Below are 16,427 nucleotides of genomic sequence, written 5' to 3' on the forward strand. Positions count from 1 at the left end.
AATCCCAGCACTTTGGGAGGCCAAGATGGGAGGATCACGAGGTCAGGAGATCGAGACCATCCTGGCTAACATGGTGAAACCCCGTCTCTACTAAAAAAATACAAAAAACTAGCCGGGTGTGATGGCGGGTGCCTGTAGTCCCAGCTACTCGGGAGGCCGAGGCAGGAGAATGGCATAAACCCAGGAGGTGGAGCTTGCAGTGAGCTAAGATCTGGCCACTGCACTCCAGCCTGGGCAACAGAGCCAGACTCTGTTTCAAAAAAAAAAAAAAAATTAAAGGCTGAAGAATTTTAACTTTGCACGGAAAAAACGGTCATTCACAAGAATAAAAACCAAGGTTTTTATAATGTAATACCTTGAAGATTTGGTGATAATGACCTAATACAACTATTTACAAAAGCATATTTTAACAACGATGAGTCTGACTATGACACTAATGGAGTTGACAGATTATGTAAGTTGCCTACACTGTAGATCTCACCTAAAATAAAAGTCTAGCAAAAATATTTTCACAAATGTCAAATCATGTATAAATACATCACACATTTATAAAATGTGACTACACCCTAAAAACTAACAAGGTTTTGAAATTCTCTGATTTTCATAATAAGACAGTCACAAAATATTAGGTACGTTATTTTCATGTTGCCAGCTATCATTTACTATATAAGACTGCCACTGGTACAACTTAACATTATAGTTACTAAAAGTTATTGAAAGATTAGTTGACCAAAGTGTAACAAATAATGTTTTCAACAGCAAGAGCATTTTATCTATGATGCTCTAATTCCCATTAAAATTCATTATAGAAATATTTTATACATTAAACAAGTACACTTGAAGTCAAATCAAGCAAGTCCTAGAACATTGGTGTATGTATCCATTTTCATAGGCTTAAGAGGCCCAGAAGATAAGTATTTTCAAATGTACCTACTATAACATGTATATAACATATATAGGGAAGCAAAAATGTTTATGGACCACATGAAAATGAAAAGCCTAAACACCATTATAGATTCAGTAATTAAGTGTTTACTACTTCTATTTTGAACCAAAGTCAAAAACTTAAAAATCCTAATGAGTGGCAGAATTGTACAACAGAAAGAATGCTGAACTTATACAATCTGGTTTTGATACCAGTACTGTCTCTTAACATGACGTGTGACTCTGGATTTGATTTTTTTTTCCCATGAGTAAGGACAAAATTAAACTATACAATCACCATGAAGGGTTTTTTGTCCTGGTCGGATTTCCATATTAGAAGTTTTATGTCATAGGAAAAGGCCAATAAGCCAATCCAATTAGACTGAATTTCAGGTCTTTTCCAGGAAATGCCAGAAGAGAGGCGCTCTTCACCAAACTTGAAATTATAAGTACATGTAGCTAGATATACTATAGCCCTCTTGCCAAAATAAGGAGAAAGTCTTATCTGAGAATGGAATTAACCCAGTGGAAATGGAAACAAGAAATGGAGAGCAAGAGAACTGATTATATCATCTGAGCCTCAATATCAAGGAATGCTTTAAGCCAGCCCTACCTTTGAAAGGTTTCAGTTTCCCAAGTCAATAAATTTCACTCTTTAAGTTAGTTTGGGTTTAGTTCTTTCTTACAACTGAAAAATTCTAACAACCAGTTTTTCTACAGAAATCTCAATATAGTCTCACAGATAAGGTTAAGATCATTGCCAAATTCTTGCCATATAAGGCAGTTAACTCATTTAATCTCCTTATGTCTCAATACTGTCAGTAAAATGAAGTATATCAGCCATTATCTGCTTCAAAGTGTTGTGAGGGTTAAAAAAAGAAAAAGATTGGTGCGAATATTTAGATACAGTGCCCTGTAGACAGAAAAACTGTCTTATTTTTAAAAAGTTATTTTATAGTCATTTTTACAATCAGTATTACTACAAAGTTTCCAGGGAACACGGAAATTAAGGAAGTACCAATACTATCTGCTATACTCAGATTCGAATCTAATTGTATTTGAGTCTTTCCTACATAGTACCTATGTATAAGAAAGAAGATTCAACTTAGAATAAAGTAGTCCTGGGATCAGGTATTAGCTCTACAGCTGACAAGCTTGTATCATTTTGGGCAAAATAATCTAAGCATCTTAAGTTTCTTACCTGTAAAATAGAAACACCACCACCTATCTCAAATTACAAGGTTTGTGTGAGGGTCAAATAATAATTATGAAAGCTCCTGGCATGGTGTCTGAATTTAACATTCCATCTATTAAATGTATGAAATGATAACATTTTTCTAATATGTTATTCAAATATCTAAGGTTGGAGAAAAACTATTTTTCAGTCATTCTAGGATATACATTTTTTCGTATTTTTCTCTAAATGAAATCAAACAGTACCTTATAGTTAATGGCATGTCATTGTTTATTTGGCAGTGACTTTTCAGTGGTACATAAGTATAGTGTATCCTGCAATTAAAGGCTGCCTCATATATGATGAAGTACCCTGACTCCGTTCAAACAGAACTGTGGTACTTAACCAAATAAGGTAGCATTTATCAAAATATACATTAGAAACAGAAAGGTGTGTGTGGGGAGGAGGTTGTATACATATATACATGTATGTACTTTGTGTGTGTGTGTGTGTGTGTGTGTGTGTTTATGAGTAGGCTGTAATTTTGCTTTACATACCTCTGTAGGTCAACTATTTCATTGTTAAGAGTATCTAGTTCCTTAATAGCAGAGAAATCTGCAACAGGACTTGATCCTATGATGTTCTAAAAACAAAAAGTTCACAATTATACATTACTATAAAATTATGCAATATATAACAAGACACTAAAAATATTAAAGCTCTACCCAGATACAAAGTATTTCATATTTTACTCTATTACTGACACTTTCCATTAAAAAAAATCATATCCAGTGCAATTATATATAATTTTATACTTAATTATATAGTAAGACATTTACATTTCCCTTAAATTCTCTGAAAACTGTTATTCTATACTACGTACCCCATCCCCACCTCCGATCTGAATGTCTTTGTCACTTGATCCTAGCCCGTTCAGAACCTTGCAGTAAAAGAGATGCCAGATTCATAAATTAATTCCTCCACCGAAGTATAAATTCTTAGAAAAATTGATGGTGATTTATTTATATTTGTATTTGTTGAATCTCAGACCTATAGTAGCGGTTGATTTTATTTAATTCAAGGAATTTATACTTTTTTTACATACTGTGTCTATTTTATTTAAAGTAAATCATCATTCTACAAACTGTGACCTTTTATAAAAGTAAGCTATTGTTATAATTAACTCTTCAATAGAATATGTTCTTAAAATATGTGGCCTCCCATTGAGTTGTTTCTACCTTGGCTCTATGTACTTTGCAAACTATCGTTGATGCCCCAGGGAGCTGGCTGAAGTCAGAGCGAAAAAATAAATGCTTCCTCAGACATTTCATCTACACCCAATGCTACAACCAGATTAACAAATAACAGGATAATTACCATCTGGAAATGTTAAAACTGAGGCCTGAACATGTAAAAACTAAGATATACTGCTGACTTTATATAACAGAACATAAGACTTAGTGTTAATACTTAATGTTGTTGTATAGTTAATTTACGTCAACAGCTTGCACAACAGAAGAAACCTAAAAGCACACAATATCTCATCTCCTCACATTTATATACTAATTTACAATTCACTAAGCACTTTAAATTCCACTAGTTAATTCTCAACACTAATCTGTAAAGTGAGCAGTAGGTAGGGCAGATATTATTATTAACTCCATTTTAGAACTGAGGAAACAGATTAAATGACTTGCTCAAAGTTGAACCCAGCCAATACGCAGTTTAATCAAGAGTCTTCTGATTAAAGTGCTATTTCACGCAATGCCCCCAGTGGCACTTGCATATCAAGATCATTTAGGTAAATAAAATTATTACTCTAAAAGTAAATTTGATAAAACAGGTACATCAATAAAATTTAGCAAGTAATTCCTTTTATATTTCTTTATGCCACACTGCACTTTTAGTACTAAGCTGTTTTGACTATCAGTACTAAAATTCATCTAGGAAGGTTTAATACTAATCTCAATTTTATATTAATTATAGCTTTGTATGAAATACACCTCTTGTTTTCTGTGTTCCACTGATACACAAAAACGTATCAATGTTAAATTAAATTAGGTATTTTAAAGTGGATTTCTGAATGCGACAACTATTCACTAGTAGTTTAATTCTGTCTAAACCTGACCTATGAGCTAGGCCTGGCCAGACAGCTAAACAAAATGAAACATTAGCACTTGGTCTCACTTTTATCAGCAAGAGTAACTTACTTCACTTGAATGTTATGAAAAATTTGCTATCAGAGGTGCAAATGTATCAAAGAACTTGTGACTACCACACCTCCTCTGTCACTCTAACTCAAAAAAAAAGGTGACTCACATTTTATAGTCCTCCCCGTAAAATTATCATCAAATAAGACAGAGTGAGACAAATTAGTTTAACCTCAAACAAGCTGGAAAGTGACACCTCAGATATTGAAAAAAGTTTAGTTAATATTTTATGTAGCATTTGAAGGATATATGAGGAAAAATACATAGCATGTCCCCTTCTTTCAAAATGTTTTCTCTCACCCTATCTTGTGTATTACACAAAAATTCCACTTTGGTGATGTTAAGTGGATCAGAGAGCCTAGGGAAGGTAGGCTAAAATGCACACAAGGACCAAGTGACATGTGACAAAAGCATGCTGTTTAGGAATTTTCTCTTTTTTGCTGAATAAAAAACCTCTCATTTCAAAATGTATCTTGTAAACCAAAAACTACAAAGCTAAAAAAGGCATAAAATAAAGCTCTAACCTTGAGAGAGAGTAGAGTTAAGAAACTGACAGTACAAGAAAGGCGAAAAGCAGAGTGCTGCAGAATGGAAAAAATAGTCCAAACTAGAAAAAACACAGAAAGGAAAGCAACATTCAAAAAAGGATTAGTCAAAGCTGCAAAATATGCAGTACTAAAAAAAACAGATTAAAGAGAAAAGAGGTTATTTGAAAGATAAAACAATGCAAGTTTTCATTTTTAAAGTTAAAATTTTGGGTTAATAGATAAGACAGCAGTGATAAATTCCCATTTCCATGAATAATGCTGGTGTCTGACATAAAGAGACAAATGTATCTATAATCTAGTGAATGAACTTCAGACAACTGTATACCTCATGCAACTTCAAGTATCTACTAACATAGAGACTTCAGTGAACAAACTTAATTTGCTCCAGAAATTTCTGTCATATCTGTAATTTGTGTTGGTAGGCAACTGAATAGGTTATAAAATGAAGAAGGCGAAAAAAAAAAAAAACAGTCTGCATAGGTGAAAGAAAGCATGAAACAACACAGTATTCCATAACTGAGGTACAGTTATATAGCAAAGAGCAAAAATGCAAATTCAGTAACCTTATCTTTCTGGGTGGCATCACTTTCAGTCTTTTCCACAACTTAAGGGACCCATGTCCATAAGGAATCAAAAAATTCACAAAATGCCCCCCCAATAACTCACAAAGCAGATAATATTTATTTTATTACAAATAAGGACCAAAACTACTGTAAGTAACTCTCCATACCTGAGTTATAAATTCCATTTAGTTTACTTAAAAAATTCAATTTTCTTTCTTTCTTTCTTTAAGAGACAGGGTCTTGCTCTGTTGCAAGACCCTGGGTTCAAGTGATCCTCCTGCCTCAGCCCCCCGAGTAGCTAGAACTACAAGTAAGTGCCAATGCACTTGGCTAATTTTTTTGTTTTTGTAGAAACAGGGTCTTGCTATGTTGCCCAGGCTGTTCTGGAACTCCTGGCCTCAAGTGATCCTCCCACCTTGGACTCACAAAATACTGGAATTACAGGTGTCAGCCACTGTGCTCGGTCCCAATTTGATTTTTGTTAAGCTTTTTAAAATGGGATTTTTAAGAACTATGTGACAAAATTAATTCAAAACCCAAAATATTCTATATTTTAAAGAGCTCCCCTCATACCACACATTTGACAACTCTTATTACTGTGTAACAACCCTGAAAAATCGCCATAGCCATGGTTACTTTATAGGCCATAAGAAATTTAAAAATACAAAGTATTTATTTTTAAAGGCAAATAGCCACTATGGTATGCAAGTCCTTTCAAAGGTCTACTAAAGGCCAAGATATTGTAAATGCATTATACTAGGAAGGGTTTCTACATGAGAGAAAAATCAAGGCATGACTAAAACAATGAAGTTTTGAAAATTCTCACTGCTGTCCAGAAACCAAAACTAGGTAAAACCCACTTCTGGCTGTTCAAATATGAAATTCAGCAGTACACTCAGGAATAAAAGGTCATCTATGGCAAAAACCACACAGATATATCCTCAACATAATGTTTTCCTTGGAGGTTTTTTTAATGTAAAATTGACACCAAGCAACCATCATATGCAAGATTCTGTTTTCAAATTTGTATCATTTTATGTAAGAGTGAATCATCAAGTAAAACACAATAATTTAATTTTTATAGCTTTCCTTTTATAATCTATTCATGAAACTTAATTCACAAATCCAGCAAAGGAAAAATAAGTCCACATTTTCCAATTTTAAGATTGGAAATATAGTTGTCATGTTTAATGAATGGCGTAAACAAGCTACTAGCCAAGGATGTTATACAAGGCACTCCAACATATTTATAGGCACAAACTAAACCACAAACAGTATACTGTTCTGCTCTTAGCCAGATACATTTTCTCTTCTATTCCATCCAAATTGAATCTGTACTTTGACATAGTATTTGTTCCTTTGAAATTAATGCATTCAGGTTTTCTTTTAAGCTTTCTTACCTTTCGTAAACTGGCCCTGTCTGATGGTGGAATCATTTCAGGAGTAAGAACGTGAGGAGGATCAATGCCCTTGATTAACTTCTGACTGATTAAGTGAAAAGCCAAGGCAAACTGATCCTTTGAAAGCTTCCCACAGTCCTTTGTGTCGCATAATGACCTGCACAAATAAACAAAATAAAAGGTATATAAGTGCCACAACTGCAAAAAGTCCAGAGAGAAAGTACCACTATGCAGCTTTTTAAAAATAATGTGGTGAATTTAAAAAGACAGTCACACCAACTTGCAGGTTATTAAAAACTCACTCAACTGTTCGAAGAGGTAGATCAGCTAAGATGGTAAAAAGAGAATGGTCACCCTGGTGCTGAGCAAGAGCCTCTAATCTGGGTTTACACTTTGTGTTTTCTTACCAATTTTCAGAACCACTATACAGTAAAAGTTGTGGTGGGCCAAAGAATTCTAACATTCCTTACTCCCAACACATTTTTAACATTAAAAGATATTAAAGATAAAACCTAAGTCTCAACAAATTTGATTCACTGGTGGCATCAGAAGGATTCTAAAACAAGCACAATTTTCATGTTGCTATGCCTCCTGCAACTCTTGGAGTAGGAGGATACAAGGATCACCAAGCCAAAGCAGAATGAACAGCTGCAAATGGAAATCACATGTGAGGAAAAGGCAGCAATCTGGAAAGCTTTACACAATCACTTGAAGAGAAACAGCAAACGTTTTACTCTATTTTCTTTTTCTGCAAGTAAAAAAAAAGAAGTTCAGCTTTCTGAAATCCTGATCTGTTTAACTCATTGAAGGCCAGTAGGGTCTGATGAAAAGACTACATACTTAAAAAGACTATGTGTCACATAGATCTTAAATTCCAGCTTTTCTACTTATTTCTTCTTGTAACCTTGGCTAAATTTTTTTAACCTCTCCAAATCTTAGTTTCCTCATCTATAAAGTGGAGACGATAACACCCATCTTGTAAAATTACTATGGGAATTAAAGACAGGATATATAAAAAGTTTGGGCACATCAAGCCAGTGACAGCTGCCATTTATTGAGTATAGTGCCTACCCTAGGCACTCAATAGCGGCAGCTACTACTAGTTATGCATATTTAATCTTTCCCAGTCTTGGGTTCTTATTTCTTTTAAGGCAGATCTACTTACTGTCTGCCTCCGTTCTTTTCTCTTTACAACTATGTGGTTCAACTTTTGAGGTTTCTGCCTCTTGAGAACCTGAAGATAACCTCTGGTATCATTAGTTGGATTGGCAGCAGACACATTATAAAGCATTTTCTTTTCTTTTTTTTTTTGAGACGGAGTCTCGCTCTGTCGCCCAGGCTGGAGTACAGTGGCCGGATCTCAGCTCACTGCAAGCTCCGCCTCCCGGGTTTACGCCATTCTCCTGCCTCAGCCTCCAGAGTAGCTAGGACTACAGGCGCCCGCCACCTCGCCCGGCTAGTTTTTTGTATTTTTTAGTAGAGATGGGGTTTCACCGTGTTAGCCAGGATGGTCTCGATCTCCTGACCTCGTGATCCGCCCGCCTCGGACTCCCAAAGTGCTGGGATTACAGGCTTGAGCCACCGCGCCCGGCTATAAAGCATTTTCATATACATTATCTCATTTTCTGTGAAATTCATTAAAGACACTAGGGTTTGTCTTTTTCAAGGACCAAGTATGTTATTCCTATGTGAAGGTATGAAAGTATACATATACACTATAAAATTATGCAGGTATGCCTTGAAGATACTGTTCTTTATATTGTTTAAATTTCATATACCTGGATTCTCTGAAAATTTTAAGTTTAATTGATATAAATAGAAGCTGGATTTTAACATTCTAGTAACAATTAACATCCCGTCCCATCCCATCCCATCCCATCCCATCCCATCCCATTTTTGAGATGGAGTTTCACTCTTGTTGCCCAGGCTGGAGTGCAATGGCGTGATCTTGGCTCACTGCAACCTCCACCTCCCAGGTTCAAGCAATTCTGCCTCACCGTCCCTAGTGGCTGGAACTACAGGTGCGCACCACCGTGTCTGGCTAATTTCTTTTATTTTTAGTAGAGACAGCGTTTCACCATGTTGGCCAGGTGGGTCTCAAACTCCTGACCTCAGGTGATCCACCTGCCTCGGCCTCCCAAAGTGCTGGGATTGCAAGCGTTAGCCACTGCGCCCAGCCGATGCTGTCAATCTTATAAAGCTTCAGGTAACCCATTCTCAAGCTTTTGTCCATTAGCCAGAAGAATTCTTCAGATTCTGATTTTCTCTATAAAAATTCTGAAACAAAAGCTGTCCTATTTATAAATGACTAAAATTCAAAATGCAGAAACTGGAATTGATACAAAATCATATTTAAAAAAAATCAAATCAAATAAATTCTTACCATATATGGGCTAGTAAGGTAGAAGGTAAACCTGTTTTCAAGAAGATTTCACGGACCTCCAGTCCAGACACAAATCCGTCCATATCTTTATCAGTTTTCAGGAAGATTTCATCATATTTAGCTTTTTCTGCAGGGGATACAACCCACTACAGGGGGGGGAAAAAAACAGTATTTCTGCCAAAATGAAACAAACTTTGAAGTGTCACTCTTTCAATCCATTACAGTATCCATCACAAATTCTGAACAATTCTACCCTACTAACTCAGAGCAACAATGTATCACTTCCATATGACATCTCAATCAAAATGCTGTGCAGAAGACAAAATAACAGAAGAAAATACAGGCCAATTAGGACTTATCTATAGGTGCACATTTCCACATTTTATTAAGAAATGAGTAAATTCAAACATAGTTAACTCTTGACTTATGCCCACATTAATATAGGTAACTGAAAGTCTGTATAAACAAAATACTCAGATAATTCTCAATCTTTATTTTTTATAGTTTGACCCAGCAGTATTAACCATAGCCAAACTGGCTGATTTGCCTATCCTGTCATTAATCTTCCTTTACTCAATCTGACAAGAGGCAGGCTGGGGGCAGAAAAAAAAAAGCCTTGGACAACCCAGAATTCGATAATTTGATCCCAAAGAATCAAGAGTTAACTGAGATCAAACAAAAATAAAAACAACTATTAATTATGCCAGGGCAAACATGCCATGTTAGCATGGAGCATCTTCCATCTCTAACTTTAACTCCAGGGAGATCAAGATAAAGTCAATAAACCATTCATATGACCCAAGGCCAAATGTAGAAAGAATATGTCTTCTCTGGAGTATCACATTATGTAGGTTCAACCAGATGGTGCTCTAAAATTTTTATCCCGTTAATTGCTCTATCTTTGTCAAACAGTAAACTGTTAAACGCCATGCACTTTGTTAAAAAAAAATCCTTTAACACTGATAAATCTATACCTGTCTTAATGGTGCTTTGGTAGGTAAAATGCCTATAGATGGTAAGGAGTGGTAAGATTCCTTGGCTGATGCTGAAGAGGGGATCAACCGCACAGAGCCTGATATACTGACCGTTTTTCTCTTAGATGGTGGCACCAAGGCTGGAGGCAAGGACATTGGCACAGGTTCTTTCTCCAGTGCACAGTATACCAAAAACATGGCCTTCAAAATAAATGAACCAGGGTCATATATATTAAAAGCACTTAACATTCACCCACTGAATTGATTATTGTTCAATGATAAATCATCTTTAGGCTCTCAAATCCTTTTTTAAGAAATTGGGCTGGGAGGGAAAGAAGAGGAAAATGAGAGAGGGATGAAAGAATGGAGGGAGAAAAAGAAAAAAAATAAAAAGTAAGAAATATTTAGGAAGATATCCTTAGTAAAAATTTAGAGATGCACCCTTCAACTAAAGTTTTTGCAATGTCAAAGGCAAACAACAATTTGAGAAGACAACATCTGCAAAGAAAGAAGTACACTCACTAACATATAAAGAGCTCCTAAAAATTAACAGAAAAAAAAAAAAGTCCAACAGAAAAATGGAAAAAGAGTTTGAAGAGATATTTTACAGACAAGCAAACCCCTTAAACGGTCCATTCTTTAACATACAAAAATATGCCCAATCTCAGATGAAAACTGTAAGTTAAAACTATACTGAAATACCATTTTCCACCTAATTGGCAAAAACTCCAAGTTTCACAACATACTTTTTTAGCTAAACTGTGGGGAAATTTTCTTACACTGCTGATGGGAGCTGAGGGGTAGCAGACTATGCTACCCCAAAACATTCCACTTTGGCATAAGGATTATTTCGAACTGAAAGCCATTGAGAAGTAGTAGCATCAAAAAAAAAAAAAGTTCTCTGCCCTCCCTCTCTATGCCTAAAAGCAGGATATAAATTTACAAAGGTGTCCCTCTTGCCCTCTCTACAAGGAAGGATAACAGTTCCTGCCCAAAATGACTTCAGACCCTTATCAGCCTAGAGGTGTCGCCAGAAGAATTATATAACAAACTTTACGCTGCTGGTGGGAATGTAAAGTAGTTCAGCCATTGTAGAAAACACTGTGGCGATTTCTCAAAGAACTTAAGGCAGAATCACCAATGACTCAGCAATCCTATTATTGGGTATATACCGAAAGGAATATAAATTGTTTATCATAAAGCCATATGCACACATATGTTCATCACAGCACTATTCACAATAGCAAAGACATGGAGTCAACCTAAATGCCCACCAATGGTAGACTGGATTTAAAAAATGTGGTACATACACACCATGGAATACTACACAGCCATAAAAACAACAAGATCATGTCCTTTGCAGCAAAACAGATACAGCTGGAGGCCATTATCCTAAGCAAACTAACACAGGAACAGAAAAACAAATACATGTTCTTGCTTCTAAGTGGGAGCTAAACATGGAGTAAATGCAGTCACAAAGAAGGGAACGACAGACACTGGGGCCAATGTGAGGGTGGAGGGAGGAAGAGGTTTAAAAAACTACCTATCATTTATTAATTGAATGACAAAATACACCAAACCCCTGTGACATGCAATTTACCTATATAACAAACCTGTACATGTACCCCTGAACCTAAAATAAGAGTTAAAAAAAAATTCATTGTTCTTTGTTAAAGATGCTATATTAGGCTAAGTTCTTTTCTTTTGCAGTAAAGAGTTTAATTGATGCAAAACTGGTCACACCACACAGAAGATAGAGTTATTACTCAAATCAATCTCCTCAAGAATTTAGGGGCTAGGGTTTTTCAGACAGTTTGGGGAAGGGGTGGGGATGGCTAGGCAATGGGTGCTTGCTGCTGACTGATTGAGGGTGCAATCATGGGGGTATGGGAAATGGTCCTCCTGTGCATTGAATGGCTTCCAGGTGGGACCACAGGAACAAGTCCAGGAGGGAGCCATGGTTGTTAGACATGCAAAAAAACTCCAAGTGCAGGGCAGCTTGTCTTGATTCCAGGGTGTAGAAAAGGTGTAAGGGAGGCTCCACTGAAGATTCAGTAGGAAAATCACATGGCCTCGCTGTGAGTGCCGGCTATGGCTGGATGTCAGAAGCTGCTCTTTTTCTCTCTCTCACTGGATCACTCGAGAGATGGTCAAGGAGGTATTCCTAATAGCTCAGAGTTTGGAGAGAATGTGTCCTGGTATTTTTGGGCTTCAGCTAGCTGTGGTGGTGGGAGGATTGGGCACAATGTGGGACATAAGGCTCCCAACTGCTGCCCTGCAGGAGCCAGGGCACTCCTGGGCAGCTCCTAGGATGGAAAGGCCACGTTGGGGTGCTGTATTTTAGTCCGTCTTCATATTGCTATAAATAAATACCCAAGGCTGGGTCATTTATAAGGAAAACAAGTTTAACTGGCTCACAGTTCTGCAGGATGTACTAAGCATGGCTCCAGCATCTACCTCTGGTGAGGCCTTAGGGAGCATCCAATCATGGCAAAAGGCAAACGCGGTGCAGACGTGTCACATGGCAAGAGCAGGAGCAAGAGCAAGCCTGAGTTGTAAGACATCTATTAGACAGTTAACTCTTTTCCTGAGTTTCTTCCATGTATATATGAAATATATATGTTAATAAACTTGTTTTTCTCTTATCTTTTGTTACAGGGTTCTTAGTCAATAACTTAAAAGCGTATAGGAAAAATTATTTTTCTTCCCCTAACATGCTCAAATTGCTACCACCCCTTTGAAGGGCAAACTGGCAACATCTACCATATCGCAAATGTATTTCCCCTTTGGCTCTGCAATCCCACATCTGGGAATCCATCCATATGAAATGCTGTATGAAAAAGATTATTAATTGCAGCACTGTTTGTATTAGCACCCAAATGCCCATCTACAAAACCTGGTTTAAAAAATTATGGTATACTTTACACTGGGAAGTTAAGGTAAAAAAATTATTTTAAAAAATGGTATATCTATATAATGAAATACTATAAAGCATTAAAAAAATCATAAAGAACATTGTGTGTCTTAACTGTGGTGGTGCTTTCAGGCATATAATTGCCAAAACTCATCAAATTATATACTTAAATGGGATGCAGTTTGTTGTCAGTAGCCTTGAATAACCAGGAAAAAAAGAATCACGGGGCTCTCGTAGTGAAAAGGTATCCAAGATAAACCATTAACTATGAAAAAGTATAGTGTTGAACAGTGTGTTTAGTGGGTTATCTTTTGTGGTAAGGAGGAAATAATTAGTTATATTTGTTTATATTCGCATTAAGAAATTCTAAGATAGGCTGTAATCCTAGCACTTTAGGAGGCTCAGGTGGGTGGATCACCTGAGGTCAGGAGTTCGAAACCAGCCTGGCCAACATAGTAAAACTCTATCTCTACTAAAAATACAAAAAAATTAGCCAAGTGTAGCGCGCATGCCTGTAATCCCAGCTACTTGGGAGGCTGCGGCAGGAGAACTGCTTGAACTTGGGAGGTGGAGACTGCAGTGACCTGAGATTGTGCCACTGCACTCCACCCCGGGCAATAGAGAGAGATTCCATCTCAAAAAAAAAAGAAAGAAAGAAATTCTAAGATAAATAAGAAATTAAGAAAATTGGTCAGAGAGCAGGGATAAATGGAGCAATTGAGAGCAAGGTAGAACTGACATTTTTTTCACTGCATCTCTTCTTATATTGATTCTTGAACCATGACAAATTTTTTAATACATAAAGCACTTGCACAAAATGGGAAAAATTTGCATACAGACTGTCCCAGAATATATCCTCTTCATTTTAAAGCATTCAAGGCACCTTCAAGACTTTCAGAGTATGAAAGTTCTCCATAACTATCTTTGAGCATATGAAATTACTCAAACTAACCTGGAACCTCCAGAAAGAGTCCAGCAACTACGAGAAGAAAGCTTGCGTGTTTCTTAAAGTTTTCTTTTCTTTTCTTTTTGTTTTTTTGTTTTTTTCGCCCAGTATAGTGACACAATCTTGACTCACTAAAACCTCCATCTCCTGGGCTCAAGCCTTCCTCCCACCTCAGCCTCCCAAGTAGCTGGGTCTACAGGCACATGCTACCAAAGCTAGCTAATTGTTTTTTTTTCTTAAAGAGAAGAGAATTAGCCATGTTGCCCAGGCTGGTCTCCAACTTCTGAGCTCAAGTGATCTACCCACCCCAGCCTCCCAAAATGCTGGGATTACAGGTGTGAGCCACTGCACCTAGCCTCTTAACTTTTTTTCTTCCAGTGAAAATTACAATTTTTCCCAAGAGAAAATTTGCATATAATCATATATTAAGTTTTGTGGGGCTTTCGCATCTATTTATATATTTATTTGTTTATTTTGTTTATAAATTTATTGACAAAGGCTCACTCTGTTGCCCAAGCTGGAATGCAGTGGCAAGAACACAGCCTGCTGTGGCCTCAACCTCCCAGGCTCAAGTGAGTCTCTCACCTCAGTTTCCCAAGTAGCTGTGACTACATGCGTATGTCACCATGCCTGGCTAATTTTTTTATGTTTTGCAGAGATGGGGGTCTCACTATGTTGCTCAGGTTGGTATCAAGCAACTCTAGGATCAAGTAAGCCACCACATCCAGCCCCTCAAATCAGTATTTATTGAGCACTCAATGCAACAACACTGATCACTGATTTCCAGGATTACTAATGTCATTTTACAAATGAAGACACTGAAGCTAAGATGCTAAGTAACTTGCCCAATATAATATTTTTAATAAGTGATACAGTGGGGTTCAAACCAAGATCTTCTGGCTACAAAGTTCTTGTTTTTTTCCAAATTTGATCAGCTTTATTAGCAGCACATATGCTAATATTCCAATACCATGCTGTCCTTTACAACTAATAAAACCTTAACCCACTGGTACCCAGATTTTAGCAGGCATCAGAATTACTTGGACAGCATGATAAAGCACAGATTTCTGGCCCCTGCACTCAGAATTTTCTAACCAGTAAGGTTGGGCCTGAGAATTTGCATTTTTAACAAGTTCTCAAGTGAAGCTGATGCTGTTTGTCCAGGAACCACACTTAACCATGAATTCTCCTCTCCCTTTTCACTAACCAACCTGGAAGAATTCAATTTCAGTTTTAGAAACACACAAACTTTCTATTTCCAAAAGCCTGAAACTCCAGAAAGAAAACAATCTGGCTAACACACACTTCTAACCAAATTCACAATATATGTACTGTGAAACTGTCAGAATGGCACTAAGAGAAGTGCCTAGTGTACACCCTAACAGTCAGCACTTCTCTTGCTGCAGATGGGAGTCATTTCCTGGAAAAGTGGACACTAGAAGCAAAAAAGCAACGTTAGCCATCTGTTGCCAACAGACAACACATTTTTATGAAAGTTAAAAATATATATTATTAATTTCACGTTGACTTGAAAATAGATTCCCTGGCAAAACTAAAGCCAAAAATTATACCACCAAATAAAAGAGCAAAAGTGAACAGAATGCTTCTAATACTGCTGGGTTATTTGTTTTTCTTATTATATTGTACTTATTCCTATCAAAAGTATGCCACTGAAACAAAAGCAACTAAATCAAATGCACCATATTCACACACACACCAAAAAAAATCTGGCTAGTAACTAGTTGTCAAACTGAAACATACGAGCAGGTGCATTTATACAGAAAGAGACACTTAAGGAAGAAGCATTTAGAATGTATTTTCATTTCAAAGTAAAAGTATAAAAATTTTATTAATAAGAATAAAAAAGTATCAAATTCCTGAGACAGCACGGAAAGAGGAGATTTAATTTTACTGTTGTAATCAGTTACTAACAGCTGCCCACTTACTGATATTTTTTCATTTTCCATGCTTTCAGGCAGTATTTCTGAAATTTTAGTCACCATCAGAATCACCTGGAGGGCTTTTAATTCTTGGGCAAAGCCCAAGGCTTTGGTGAAACCCCATCTCTACTAAAAATACAAAAATTAGCTGGGCATGGTGGCAGGCGCCTATAATCCCAGCTACTCTGGAGGCTGAGGCAGGAGAATTGCTTGAACCTAGTAGGTGGAGGTTGCAGTGAGTTAAGGTCTTGCCACTGCACTCCAGTCAGGGCGACAGAGTGATACTTTGTTTCAAAAAAAAAAAAAGTGAAAAGATCTCTCACTTTTACAACTCAACAGGAGGAAGAGATATGCAAAAAGTTAATTTTAATACAATTTATTCACTAAATACAGCTTATCAGTATTTATCTCGGCTGGGTGCAGTGGCTTATGCCTGTAATCTCAACACTTT

General features: G+C 36.7%; 1 protein-coding gene across 1 annotated transcript in view; it reads right to left on the reverse strand.

The window, feature by feature from the left end:
- The window catches only part of EPS15 (epidermal growth factor receptor pathway substrate 15), a 91,936-nt gene extending 81,078 nt beyond the window's left edge, over window positions 1–10,858 (reverse strand). Inside the window, exons 1-4 of the mRNA XM_011926257.1 lie at window positions 10,288–10,858; window positions 9,203–9,348; window positions 6,820–6,976; window positions 2,656–2,741 (exon numbers count right to left, since the gene is read on the reverse strand). Coding sequence (XP_011781647.1) covers window positions 2,656–2,741; window positions 6,820–6,976; window positions 9,203–9,348; window positions 10,288–10,425 — 527 coding nt within the window. The 5' untranslated portion in view covers window positions 10,426–10,858. The remainder of the gene's footprint in view (window positions 1–2,655; window positions 2,742–6,819; window positions 6,977–9,202; window positions 9,349–10,287) is intronic.
- Between the last annotated feature and the right edge of the window lie 5,569 nt (window positions 10,859–16,427).

This window comes from Colobus angolensis, unplaced genomic scaffold (assembly GCF_000951035.1).
Source record: "Colobus angolensis palliatus isolate OR3802 unplaced genomic scaffold, Cang.pa_1.0 Scaffold68, whole genome shotgun sequence".
Lineage (NCBI taxonomy): Eukaryota > Metazoa > Chordata > Mammalia > Primates > Cercopithecidae > Colobus > Colobus angolensis.